At 34.5% G+C, this 14,335-nt stretch overlaps 1 protein-coding gene across 4 annotated transcripts in view; it reads left to right on the top strand.

The window, feature by feature from the left end:
- Positions 1-14,335, top strand: part of BDP1 (BDP1 general transcription factor IIIB subunit) — an 85,295-nt gene that overhangs the window by 32,107 nt on the left and 38,853 nt on the right. For all 4 annotated transcript variants that reach the window (XM_024756175.1, XM_024756176.1, XM_024756174.1 and 1 more), the window contains exons 13-21: positions 922-1,081; positions 2,748-2,839; positions 3,782-3,977; positions 4,900-5,033; positions 7,134-8,178; positions 8,882-9,069; positions 9,524-9,746; positions 11,960-12,138; positions 12,857-13,061. In XM_024756175.1, coding sequence (XP_024611943.1) covers positions 922-1,081; positions 2,748-2,839; positions 3,782-3,977; positions 4,900-5,033; positions 7,134-8,178; positions 8,882-9,069; positions 9,524-9,746; positions 11,960-12,138; positions 12,857-13,061 — 2,422 coding nt within the window. The remainder of the gene's footprint in view (positions 1-921; positions 1,082-2,747; positions 2,840-3,781; positions 3,978-4,899; positions 5,034-7,133; positions 8,179-8,881; positions 9,070-9,523; positions 9,747-11,959; positions 12,139-12,856; positions 13,062-14,335) is intronic.

The raw sequence follows: 14,335 nt of genomic DNA, 5'->3' as shown, positions 1-14,335 counted from the left end.
GTTGGAAACACGGCGTCTTAACCACTGGACCGCCAGGGAAGTCCAGCTCGCTCTACTTTTAATTTGTACATTTCTTCCTGGGAGTGAAGCTGAGCATCTCTTCACATTTAAAACCTATTTTTTTTTGTTTTTTTGTGAGTTCGTATCCTTTGTCCAGTTTTCTAATGAGTTACTGGTATTGTTCTGTAGGAGGTCTTTACAGTTTAGAGAGGTTATTAGCCTTGTGATATGAGTTGTAAAACATGTTTTCTTGGTTTGTAGTTTGACTTTTGACATATGTTTTGGACATGTAAAAGTTTTTGATTTTTATGTTGTCAGATCTCTCTCCTTTTTTTTTTTTTCTTTTATGGCTCCTGATCTTTTAATCAAGTTTTAGAAAGGCTTACTCTACCTCAGAGTTACAAAAGAATTCATTCATGTTTTCTCTATGGTTTCACTTAAATCTTTGATTCATTTAGAATATATTGTGAGTACAGTGCAAGGAATGGAGCTAATTTTATTTTATTTCCCAGTATTACTAGTTTTCCCATCACCGTTAATTTAATTTAACATTTATTTTTAAAAATATATTATTTTTGTGGTCATCGTATTCTATTTTGAAATGACAACTTTATTGTATACTAAAATCATGTATTTTGGAGTCATCATCTCAGTTTTCTTTTGTGTTTCATTTATCTTTTATTCATGTGTTAGTACCACAATATTTTAATTATTGCTGCTAAGTAGTATATTTTTAACATCTGATGAAACAAATTAGTTACCCTTCATTGCTCTTCTTGTTCAGTCTTCTTTGCTACGTTTATTGTAAGTAAGCTTAAAGGAGTTCTTTTCTAGCTGTGAATGGATTTTTAAAGAATTTTCCAGAATTTATTTTGAATATGCCTGCATGTTGGTACAATTTAAATAATGTTAATTTTCTAGGGAAACTGGTCAAACAGGAAGTATTAAACCAAAGACAAGAGGACGACTCCAGAGACCTAAACCCAATTTATCAAGGGCAGTTGGGAAGAAATCAGTTCTTTCACAAGGGAAAACAGATACAGAGAACAAGAGTTTACATACAGAAACTTCAGTTGAAAAGGTATGGAGTAAGAGACTTAAGGGAGATTAAAATTATAAAGTATTTTTTCTAAATAGTTGGGAATAAAAATGTTTAACTTATAATTACGAAGTAATGTTACCAGTAGTAAAGCCAAGGTATGAGAACTTCAAACATTAATATTAAATTTGTCTTACTAGTCTCATGTTGTATACATTTTCTTTAGAATATAGGATATATCATTTCGAACATCCTTAGCAGTAACAAATATATCTTTTGTTTACTTATATAAAATATTCAAAATATTTTTTAAACCAGCTATAATAAAATTATAACCACAACCCTCTTATCTATATACAGAATATTCCTCTGTTTGTCCTTCATAAACTTTATTTCTCTTTTTATGGAAGTAAACATTTTTGTAGTTTTTAGCCATATATAATATTTAAAACATTTTTCTCTGAAACTGTCTATTTACCTTTCTTGGGGTTAATTGATCTTTTTAATAGCTGCATCAGGTTAACATTATTATAAATTTACCTAACCATTTCTCTAATGTTTAGGTTGTTTCCATTTTTTTAATCCTTGTAAATAAAAGCAAACAATTTTGTAAATAGGCAAAGAATAAATTTCCAGAGGTGGTGGGATTAATGTGCCAAAGTATTTTAAATATTTTTTGGCTCTTGTTAGGAAGTGTCAAACTGTCAAAAAAAGGAATCTTGGGAATTCCCTGGAGGTCCAGTTGTTAGGACGCTTTTACTGCCTGGGCCCGGATTCAATCCCTGGTCGGGGAACTAAGATCCCACAAGCCCCGTGACCAAAAAAAAAAAAAAAAAAAAAAAACCAGGATCTATTTACATTGCTTTAAGCATTAAATGAATGTTCCTGTTTCCTTGTATCCTTGCCAGCATTATATTGTTAAAAATGTTTTATTTTTGCTAAGATAATTTTTAAAATTTTATTCTTTTTTCCTTTTATGTGAAATCTTTTTAATCTTAATAATATAACTATATTATTATAATCTTATGAGATGTTTTTAAATTCTAGAAGGTTGGGAAAATACAGATTCATGTAAAAGTTAAAACAAAAGTTAATTTTATTATCTACATGCAACCAACCTTTTAGACTATATCCTTCCAGCTTTTCTTTTACATTCTTGAGTAGTAGTATTAATTCACTTTTGTATCCTTCTCTGGTATTTTAACATTTCATAAATATATTTCCATATCATTAAATATCTTTTGAAAACATGGTTTTTAGTGACTTCATAATATTCTATCAATGGGTATAACTGAATTTATTTAACCGTTTATTTATTATTGGATATTTTGTCAGTTTACAGTGTTTGCTGTTTTGCATAATGTTCCAGTGAACAACTTTGTACTTAAATCTTTGTCTAGATATTTTCTTAGAGTAGAGTCTTAGAAATGATATTACTGGGTCAAAGAATATGAACATTATTAAAGTTCTTGATCCATGTTGGCAAAAGGCTTTCCAGAAATGATATACCAATTTGTGCTTCTATCAGTGACGTATGAGATTATATGTTTAAAAGGTTCTCATCTGCCTTTATGATTTTAACAACTATCTTTTAATAATTAGAAGTACAAAAAAGTGAAATTTTATTGTTTTAATTTCCATTTATTTATTTATTACAAAGTTTGAACTTTATGTTAAGTAGATTAAATATAAAAAATTAAATTCGTAGAATCATATGGAAAAGGATAAAATGAATACACTTGGTATTTCTGGAATGGAGAATAAAGAGAAAGAGAATCCAGAGGCTGATACTGCATCTAAGTAAGTATTTAGGAAATAGAATAAAAATAGTAACTCTTAGGAATGATTGTAATGACTTATTTTCTACTTAATGTCTGCATTTTATTTTCAGCTAGTGTATTTAAGTCCATTTTTAACTATAGGGATTGTTGAAACATTTTAATAATGATCTTTATGCTTGGTATTGTAGAAATAAATTATAGTATGGATCCACTGGTGAGCAATTACATTTCTCCCTCAACTTCCTAACAAGATTTTAACAAAGTCTTGTTAGATGAATTAATGGTTAAGATGTATGTTTCTGGATAATTTTATTTATAGCAAGGGGTTTCCAAAGGGAATATTTAGGGGAATTCCCTAGTGGTCCAGTGGTTAGTGCTCCATGCTGCTACTGCTGGGGCCACAGGTTTGATCCCTGGTTGGGGAACTAAGATCTCGCGTGCTGCGCAGTGCGACCAGAGAAAAAGGGCGGTGGGGAATCTTTAACTTGGAGTAGAGATCTAGAATAGGCCTGCTCCAATATAAATCTGAACGAGTGGATTCTGGACTGTATGTTTATTCCATAATCTGTGTCCAGTGCCCTGGAGGTGTACACAATGGTGTCCTGGGGAATAGTATTCCATGCTTGTCAGGTATAGATTTTTCCAATTTTGTGGTGACAATTTGATTTTAAAATGCTTTTTTTATAGTCATGCTTTTAGGGCTATGTCTGTTCTAGAGGGTTAAGGTATAGAGGTGTATGTTTCTTTGAGGGTGTTCTTAAAGACACTTGTGAATCATTTGCAAATATTTTCTCCCATTCTGAGGGTTGTCTTTTGGTCTTGTGAATTATTTTGTATTCCAAATGGTTTACTTATTTATACCTGGGAGAAGAGAATACTGAAGACAAGCATGTATGTAATATACAAGTAATTATGTGACTTCAGAATAACCATTGATTTTATTCCTTTGTAATTACTCTAGTTTGAGTGAAAAAATTTGTCTGCAGGAAGATGATCAACTAAAGGCTTTCAGACCTGCACGCCTAATGAGGGGCTTATTGCAAAGGCCAAAGCCAAATGTAGGTAAAGCTGCTGAAAGAAAAGAAACTGTTACATCACAGGAAAAAATTGGGGCCGGTGTAGAAAAGAATGAAAATGAGTCCTGTATCGATAGAGATGTAAGTACTCTGATGCCCTCCAGTTTTTTGTTAAACAAATACATAAGCCTCCTTTCATCCCCCTTTTTAAACAGCAGTACTGTATACAATTATGTATATTGTTCTTTAAATTTAATGCCCAAATCTCATAGCCAGCAGCTTTGCTAATTGTGAAGGCACTTAGCTCTCAGCTCTGTGGATTTTAAGCATTTATATGATGAATCATCTTGCTTTCACCTTACTCATGTTTGGACTTGCCTTCCCCCATCACTCAGCAGGTGTTTGAATTCTACTTCCCTTCTGAAAATATAGCTATGTATATGAATTTTAATACTGACTTAAACAAAATAAAATGTTAAAAGCTCCCTACTAAAATATTCCAACAACAAAGATGATAATTTTAGATTATTTACATAGTAACTGGTCTTTGTGATAAGAGTAAGAGTTGGCATGATTTGAGATTTGAATTTCTTCTATTATGAGTCCCAGGGTCTATAATGTGATTGTAATAATCAAAAAGATTTAGAAAGATAGACCCCAAGGGATAATTTTAACAGATCAGACTGAAGCAGTTACATGCTTTCTGATTAGGAGGAAAAGAATGGGGGCTTTGAGATGAGGTAAAAGGTGTGGCTTGTGAAATTTCCTGTATCTAAAGAACAAACATTAAAAAGTGCCCCTTAGGGAATTCCCTGGTGGTCCAGTGGTTAGGACTCCGTGCTTCCACTGCAGGGGGCCCGGGTAAGATTCCGCAGGCTGCACATCGTGGCACCACTCCACACCCCTGTCAAAAAAAAGTGTCTCTTGAATATCATTTTATAATTTTGAAATGTTTACCATTTTCCTTGTACTCAAGTCGTACATAATTTTCAACGAAGTCTTTTATAAATGTGTGTTACATTGTGAGACCTAAAACTTTTTTTTAAATGTGTTTGTCATTAAGACTCCTGAACAAATAGAAGATCAGGCATGTAAAAATTTTGATTGTGAAGACATCACATCACAATCTGAAAAAAAAGATACTTCTTTTCAAAATGTGCAGTCAGATGAGCCCAAGGCTCTTAATGAATGTCTGAGGTAAGCATCATCTTATTAATGATATAATAGTTGAATTCTGTGTAAAGTTTTAGAAATTCTTAATCATTTTTTAAAAATAGCAAATCAGACTGATTTTGTTATCTGTATATCAAGTTACATAATATTTACAAGTGTAAATTCACCTTTCAAGGCAGTTTATGTCATTGCCTTCGTGTTGATTTCTCACTTTTTGGTGTTTTGATGAATTGATTTACCCATCGCAAATTAGACCTTGAGTTAACATGGAGAGTATTATCACTTCACATGCATAGTAAATTACATGTTTATATCCAGATGTGAAAATGCTACTTACTTTCTTAATATTTGTTTCTTTGGGATTAGATTGATCACATATTACCTTTATTTAAGGTTTATGTAAATTTTAAGTAAAACTCATACTTCCCATAGCCAAAGCTCTCTGAATTTGTTGTTTCCCCTCTGCAGGCTATTAAACCAGATCAGCGGAATTATTAGTGTGCTTTTAAAACTTTTTTTCTTTTGGGAATATTCAATGCACAGAAGTACTGAGAACAGAATAACAGACTCCCATGTACCTACTATCTAGTTTCAACAATGATTTATATTTTACCAATCTTTACATTTAAAGTCTGGCCTATTGTATACTTTATTACAGCTGTATGAGCCTGTTTAAATACTACCTAACCTGAGAGTGAAAGCTAGGTTTCCTGAACTACTCAAAAGATCTTTATTAGAAGACAGAAAAATTCCTTTATTCCTCTCTTCTTTCTCTATTCCTTTGTACCCCCTCCCTAACCCCCAACCTATTTTACTTCTCTGCCACACAAACTCTGGGTAGAAGCCTGTACAACTGCATTATTGCATTGTTGCATATCTCTGATACAAATATTAATTACAGATAGCTCACAATTTGGATATTTTGTTTGTATTTTTTTAGTTTAAACCAGACTCCATTTTCATGTGGCTTAGTAGAAAACCAAGTTTTCCCTGAGTGGCCTTTGGGTTTTAGAACCCTGCTGGATTGTTCATAACTCATATCCAGTCTGATATCAACAACTTTCCTCTCCAAAGGCAGTGACCTTTCTGGCCTTTGAATCTCCAGTATTCACAGAAACAATTCTAAGATTCTGTGTTTTATCAAATCATATTCCTGTTTATATCCAGTAGGCAGTTTCCCTCCTCCCCAGTCTCAAACACTGAACTGTTCAAGATGCTATGTAAGAAACTGAAAGAAGAGAAATATCTACCCAAGAAAAGGGCCTCAGAGGTCAAAATCTTAACCAGTCACTAAGTGCTCTTTCATTCATTTGTATATTTTTATTGGTTTTACTCTATTATTATGATAAAGCACAAAGCAGAGCATGCTGCTGCTTTTTTGAAGAACAAGGTGCTTATACTAGATAGTGATTGTTGTGTGCCCAGTAGCATTCAACAGACTGCAAAAACAGACTGTTGTTTATTTACTCTTTTCTTTCATTCCCACAATGTATTATGAAATCACAAGCTTTTAGAGAAGTGACTGTACAGGAAATCTCATTTTTAATTGTTTTTAAAAAGTGAGGAGGGGCAGACCTAGTTTTTAGTCATAAGACTGTACCTTATTCAAATTATACCTCCACCCAGCTATTTGAGATCCTGGTTAGTTCTGGCCATATAAATGAGTTCTTTAACTCTTACAGCAAGACATATGTCTGGATAAAGGAGAGTAGGAGCAAAAAGATAGGAATAGCAGCCACAGATTGGTCTAGCCCCGATGTAGAGGACTTGGAGAGTCTTTCTCAGCCAGTATTTGCCAAGGATGATGTGGATGACAATTAGAAAGAGACTATTTAGGCCTGATTAGCTGCTACTCTAATTGACCTTATTGATAGATTTCTCTGTATATACGTCTCTATATAATAAATATATTTAATTTTTTAAAAAATTTACTGTAATATCCAAGGATAGAATTTTTTCTCTACTTTAATTTTTAAATTTTGCCCAGAGATTCTTGGTGCTTCATTAATTTTTTTTTTTTTAATTAGAGAATTCCTGGTTTTTCAGTAGTGATTTCTCAACCATATCTCTTCAGTTGGCAGTCTAGTTTACAATTTGATTGTGTATCTTTTTTTTTTTTAATAGTATTCAAGAGGATAATAAAGCAAATAAACAAGTTCAAATTCTGAAGACTCGATTTCAGAAACCAAAGCCAAATATAAGAAGAAGAACTGGAAGAAGAGAAATTTTCTCAAAGGAAGAAGAGGTACCAAAGGAGGTTCTTGCCTCTGAGGAGATGACAACAGCTTTGAGAGAAACTGCAAGATTGGAAACCTCACCAAGGGAAAAGGTACCTGTGGAGACTAATACTGCTAAGGAAATGGAGTCAGATTTAAAAGAAACTGAAAGGAAAGATATCTCTCCCAGGGAGAAAATACCAGGAATGATTGATGTCACTGTGGAAATGGAGACAGATTTGAGAGAGACTGGAAGAGAGATTTTCCCAAGGGAGAAGATAACAAAGGTGACTCATGCCACTGAGGAAAGAGAGACAGATTTGGAAGAGACTGAACGAAGAGAAATATCCCTACAGGAAAATGCCCCAGAGGAGGTCGATACTATTGGTGAAGTGAAGACAGGTTTGAAAGAAACTGGAAGAGAGATTTCCCTAAGGGAGAAGATACCGGAGATGATTGATGCCGCTGAGGAAGTAGAGACAGATTTAGAAGAAACTGAAAGAAGAGAAATAACTACACAAAAGAAGTCCTCAGAGCTCAAAACTATAGGTGATGAAATGGAGACAGATTTGAACAAAATTGGAATAGAAATTTCCCCAAGGGAAAAGGTACCAGTGGGGATCAGTGCCACAGGGGAAAGGGAGATTGATTTGGAAGAAACTGGAAAAAGAGACATTTCCCTGATGGAAAAGGTATCAGGAAAGATGACTGCCATTGAGGAAACAGAGGCAGATTTGAAAGAAACTGGAAGAGTAATTTCCTTTAGGAAAAGCCGATCAGAAGAGATCAGTGCTTCTGAGGAAAAGGTGGCAGATTTGGAAAAAACTGGAAAAATAGACATTTCTCTAAGGGAAAATGAACCAGAGGAGACTGGGACCTCAAGACAAACTGAGTCAGATTCATTGCAGAGGGGTAGTGGTGACTGCAGTGCTGTGCCTTCACTAAATATTAAAGTATGTAGTTTTCTGTCCTTTAAAAATATTTTTTTGAATACTTTTTCAGAGAGAAAAATATCAAAATAATTCCAGGATTATTGCCCTTAAGTCCAACAACATTAAAAGTCTCTAAAAGCATAATGTCTTTCCCAGCCCTAAATTCTGTGTTTCAGGACCTTAAAGAAATTATATATTCTTTTTTTTTAATAATTGAAAACATTTTATAATTGTAGAAAAGTTACTGTTCTTAATGTCAGTTTAAAGTTACTCTTAGATAAAAGAAATACAAGAGATTGGACTGAATTTGTGCTAATTCTAGTATGAACATACACTAGAATTATTTCTTTTGACCCTATCTGTATCAGTTTTTCTCTTTATTTCCTGTCCCACCCCACTTCACTCCACTTTTAAACGTTCATCTTATTAAAAGTTTCCAGTTAATTGAAGTTGAAGCAATTCTAACATTTTCCAGTTTTCTAACTTTTTTTTGGGTAGGTAATGGCATTTGTAGTTTGGAAAAAACATATAATAATATGCAATATAGAAAGAAGAGTTTTCCAAATTCTGTGTTTTAGCATTTGTAAATTAAATTTTATTTTACTTAAAAATTAAAACCCCCCAAACTTCTGGCTTTTTAAAAACAGTGTGAAGAATATAGGCTTTTGTTTGAAATGTATGACATGCTTAAGGAATATTTTAATATGTGCTGATTTATTTCCAGGACATTAGCAGTGAAGTACAATCCGTGGTGGATGTATCTGTAGAAGAAAAAAGAAATTCTGAAAAGGAAATATCAAGTCAGTTGAGTCATTTGAACATTTCTTCACAGACATCTGAACTTGATAAAATAGAAGACCAGAGGATGCGATCTCCAGATGTTCCAGAGCAGTTTTCAGATATTAATTTAAGGTACAAGTATATAGGTCTGTGTGCTTGTAAAGAGGAAGCATATAAAGTTATATTTGCAGATTATGTTAAACTAAATAAGGTTTTAAGACATATCATCTATAGCATAGTGTTGAAATTTTTAAGCTGGTTTGGGGAAGACTGGGAGAGAGATTTGAGGTCCTTCTGACAGTAGATGGTGAGAATTACTAACATACAAAATTGTGTACAACACATACTTTTAAGTCAGTACAGGTGTGACAAACCTGTATTTTCTTTGTGCGAAGATGATATAATTCCTAGGCTTATACCTGGATTGTACCACTCATGTTTTTCAGGATCTACCAAATAGTCTGGTCTGTTTTCCTGTTAAGAATTAGAATTAAATATTTACTGCCAATCTCTAAGGTTGTGCTAAGACTCCGCTCCCACTGCCCCTTCATTTCATCCTAAAGCTTGATAATCCTTGTTCCAAAAGCAAATCTCTTCCTCAAGAACAGAAGCCATTTGAAGTGAAACCAGCACCTTTTGTGAGAAGTAGATTCAAAAGACCAAAACCAAACTTAGCAAGAGCAGCTTCAAAAAGAGAGACTATAGAAGCAGAAAAACATGCACCTGGGAAGAAAGTGGAAGCTGATAAAAAAGGGACTGTTGTGATACAGCAGAATGGGGAACAAATGAGAACTCTCCCTTCTCAACGTGTGAGTGTTATTTAAGATGGAGGTTTTCTGTTTTAGTTATTATAATTACTAAGGTAAAACACTTGGAATTAAAAATTCACAAATACTTCCTTATGTAATTTTTGCTGTGTGTGATATTGGTGCTGTACTTAATGTACCTCATTGTTCCATGTGGTTTGTGTAAGAATCTTGAATCTCTGATGGTGGGCAAATGTGTCATGGAAAGGATTTTAAGAGGCCCAGGCTCTAGTTCAAGTTCTGACCTTTATTCATTATGTGACCATAGCCAAATGATGCAACTAGTTTCTTCACAGGAAAAATGAGAATGAGAGTCCATCTTTACTTCACTCTGTTGTGAAGGTGAAATAAAAAGTTAAAAGCTTGATATGAGTTAAAAGGAGATTGTTTAATTTACTTGATTAACTTGGTCTATAAGAGATTAAGATGTGTGATACAGCATCAAAAACCTTGAAATGAAACGTTAACACTCATAAGTTGAGCGTTTAAACATATGAAGTACTTTTTTGAATTAAAGTTCTTCTTTTACATCTTAGCTCAGTTCTTACTGTGCTTGAACATTTGTACTTTTTCCTCCTAATCTTACGTTTAAAAAGGATAAATCATGGGAATTCCCTGGTGGTCCAGTTGTTAGGACTGCACTTTCACTGCCGAGGGCCTGGGTTCAGTCCTTGGTTGGGGAACTAAAATCCCACAAGCTGCGAGGCATGGCCAAAAAAAACAAAAACAAAAAACCCACCACTTTCATTTATTTATTTAATTTAATTTAATTTAATTTAATTAATTTATTTTTTGGCCATTCCATGTGGCATGTGGGATCTTAGTTCCCTGACCAGGGATTGAACCTGTGCCCCCTGTGGTGGAAGCACAGTCTTTTTTTTTTTTAATTTATTTTTTGGGTTGCATTGGGTCTTCGTTGCTGCGTGTGGGCTTTCTCTAGTTGCAGTGAGCAGGGGCTACTCTTCATTGTGGTGCGTGGGCTTCTCATTGTGGTGGCTTCTCTTGTTGCGGAGCACAGGCTCTAGGTGCGCGGGCTTCAGTAGTTGTGGCACGCGGACTCAGTAGTTGTGGCGCACGGGCTTAGTTGCTCTGCGGCATGTGGGATTTTCCTGGACCAGGGATTGAACCCGTGTCCCCTGCATTGGCAGGCAGATTCTTAACTACTGTGCCCACAGGGAAGGCCTAAGCGCAGAGTCTTAACCACTGGACTGCCAGGGAAGTACCCAAAATCACGTTTTATTGATTATCTTAAATGATTGTAAGAATTGCAAATTGGGAAAAATATATCATCTAAAAAGTTAGAGTCCTTTATAATATTCCATCTTTCCCTGCCAAGTTAGTCCATCTCTCCCTCCCAAGTTAGCAATTTTGAATATGTCCACCTAAACTTTTCTGTATAGATACTTATTTATATAAATAATAAAATGTGCGGGTATTTATTTTCATTGTTTTACAAAAATGGCATCATATCCTGCCTTCTGAGTTTTTTCTACTAAACACAGTATTGTGAACATCTTTTTTTTTTTTTAAATAATTTATTTATGGCTGTGCTGGGTGTTCGTTGATGCACATGGGCTTTCTCTAGTTGTGGCGAGTGGGGGCTACTCTTCGTTGCGGTGCAGGGGCTTATTGCGGTTGCTTCTCTTGTTGCAGAGCATGGGCTCTAGGCTCATGGGCTTCAGCAGTCGTGGGCTCAGTAATTGTGGCACACGGGCTTAGTTGCTCCGCAGCATGTGGGATCTTCCCGGACTAGGGCTCGAACCCGTGTCCCCTGCATTGGCAGGCAGATTCTTAACCACTGCGCTACCAGGGAAGTCCATGAACATCTTTTTGGATCAGTATATAGAAATTAAACTTCTTTTAAATGACTCTGTACTGTTTCATTGTAAAGAAATTATAATTTATTCAGTTCCCTACTGATTTGTCTTGTTTCCAATTTTTTGTTTTTCCTTTTCTTTTTCTTTCCTTTTTTGGGGGGCTGTTATATTGCTGTAATAAATATCCTTGTGTATAATTTTCTAGATAGTTATTTGAGTGTTTTTATAAGATATATTTCTAGAAGTAGAATTGCTGGAAATTAAAATTCTTGATAGATATTGTCCTGGTGTCTACAAAGACCATATCAGTTTATTTTTCTAACAGTTTATTAAAGTTTCTATTTCCCTATACTTTTACCAACCCTCGATGAAATTTTTTTTTTCTAATCTACCTTCTAGGATGTGGCTTCCCTAATGGCATCAACAGAAAAAGACAAATCAGATCACAGTCAAGAGGAGGCTGTGATATTACCATATGTACAGACTGAAAAGAACCTTTCCCCTTCGAGTTCTTGTGAACCTATAGAGGAGTCTCAGTCTGCACAAGCCCAGGAAAAGGAATTAGTTGTCTCTATGGGGTAAACAGTGATAGTTTTATTGAAATCTAAAATAGGAGAATTATTTCAAATAGTTCTTCATTTTTTTTAAAGAAATGTGTTAATGTATTTTGAAAGTGAGTATCAGGAATACTTGGCTTATTTTTATTCATATGGCCTAAAATACAAAATTGGGTTGAGTTCAACACCTTTTAACACTTGCCTGCTTATATTCACTGTTAGCTGCTTAAGATCTTATACAAAGCAATGCATTTAAAAATATATGTATATAAGGTGTGTATTCATTACCTTTTTAAAAATTGTAGTAAGATACATATAACATAAAATTTACTATTTTAACCATTTTTAAGTGTACAGTCCAATGGCATTAAGTACATTCACATCGTTGTACACCATTACCACCATTCATCTCCAGAACATATTTCTTCCCAAACTGAAACTCTGTACCCATTAAACAATAACTTCCCATTCCCCCTACCTCCAGTCCCTGGCAGCCACCATTGTGCTTTCTATTACTATGAATTTGAATATTGTAGGTACCTTATACAAGTTCAGTACCTTTTGAGAATTGAAATAACTTTTTTTTATAAAATGAGGTATAATCAGAAAGTAATTTAATTTTCCTTTAATGTACAAAATATTTTTACAGAGTTTATTGGATTCAAATTTTATATTTTTATAGTAGTTTTCATCTTTTTACAATCAAGCTTTCTCTCTTTTCTCCTGCCCCCTTTTCTAGGACTTATCATATAAACACTTGTGAACAAGAAATGAAGGAAAGCGCTATCCAAACTGCTCCACCAGTAAGGGGCCGACTTCAGAGACCCAGTCCAAACTTAAGAAAGGTTGGACAGAGGCAAGTAATAGAAAAAAATGAAGCCAAAGAAACAATTAAGGAAGAAAGGACACTACAAAAAGATGAAACTAAAAAATTCCTGACTGTGGTGAGTTATTGCTATGTAATTAAATCAAGCTTTTTAATGCATATTAAAATATCAAATGGTAGCTCAGACTTGGCTTAGAATATAGGCATCTGATACTTACTCTACTTCATACATAACGTGTCTAGTTTTGTTTCAGATTTACCATTGTAGATTTTTTTTTAATGAAAATAGATTTTTTTTCTTAACTAATGAACCTGTTCATTGTGAAAATGTTCAATCAATACAAAATAATATAATAATTACCCCTAGTCTCACCACTCTGAGGTAACCACTGAAAACCTTTTGACGTATCTTACCGGATATATCTCCATGCATGCATGTGTGCATACTCATGTAAATTTAAATAATAAAATCATTGTAATCATGTTATTTTGTGACTTACTGTTTTTCACTTATTATATTAAGTGGCTTTCCATGTCATGAAATATGGAGATACATCATTTTTTTTTTGTTGTTGTTGGGGGTAGGAGTTTATTAATTTATTTATTTTTGCTGTGTTGGGTCTTCGTTTCTGTGCGAGGGCTTTCTCTAGTTGTGGCAAGCGGGGGCCACTCTTCATCGCGGTGCGCGGGCCTCTCATTATCGCGGCCTCTCTCGTTGAGGAACACAGGCTCCAGATGCGCAGGCTCAGTAGTTGTGGCTCACGGGCCCAGTCGCTCCGCGGCATGTGGGATCATCCCAGACCAGGGCTCGAACCCGTGTCCCCTGCATTAGCAGGCAGACTCTCAACCACTGCGCCACCAGGGAAGCCCAGAGATACATCATTTTTAACTGCTGTGTAACATACTGCTATTTGGAATGACAGTTTAACCAATCTCTTATTGATGGATCTTTTGATATTAGAAACAAATCTAAGTAGTTTAATGCCCATTTCAACAGATCTTGTTTTTCTGTCCTTTTCTCTACCAAGGGAAAATCTACATTTAAAATAAAGTGATTGTAATCCTTATTTGAACCACCCCCCCCAAATTAAAAAAAACACATTGAACTTTTTGGGAGGGAGGTTCACAACAGATGGTTATTGTAGTTTTTAAAGCATTATGTGAACATATTACTGCAGTAATCTTTGAAACTTTCTCTGTGAATAGGAAATTTTGTTTTGGGCAGCAAAACATGAACATTGCATACTCAAGTTTGAGACTTCATTTTAAAAAACTAAATACCTTTCTTTTTTATTATTATTAATTAATTAATTAATTTATCGCTGCATTGGGTCTTCGTTGTTGCGCATGGACTTTCTCTAGTTGCGGCGAGCAGGGGCTACTCTTTGTTGT

The sequence above is a fragment of the Neophocaena asiaeorientalis genome, unplaced genomic scaffold (genome assembly GCF_003031525.2).
Source record: "Neophocaena asiaeorientalis asiaeorientalis breed wild unplaced genomic scaffold, Neophocaena_asiaeorientalis_V1.1 scaffold376, whole genome shotgun sequence".
Taxonomy (NCBI): Eukaryota; Metazoa; Chordata; class Mammalia; order Artiodactyla; family Phocoenidae; genus Neophocaena; species Neophocaena asiaeorientalis.
The sequence above is the reverse complement of the archived record's forward strand: the minus strand, read 5'-3'. Positions and strand labels throughout refer to the sequence as shown.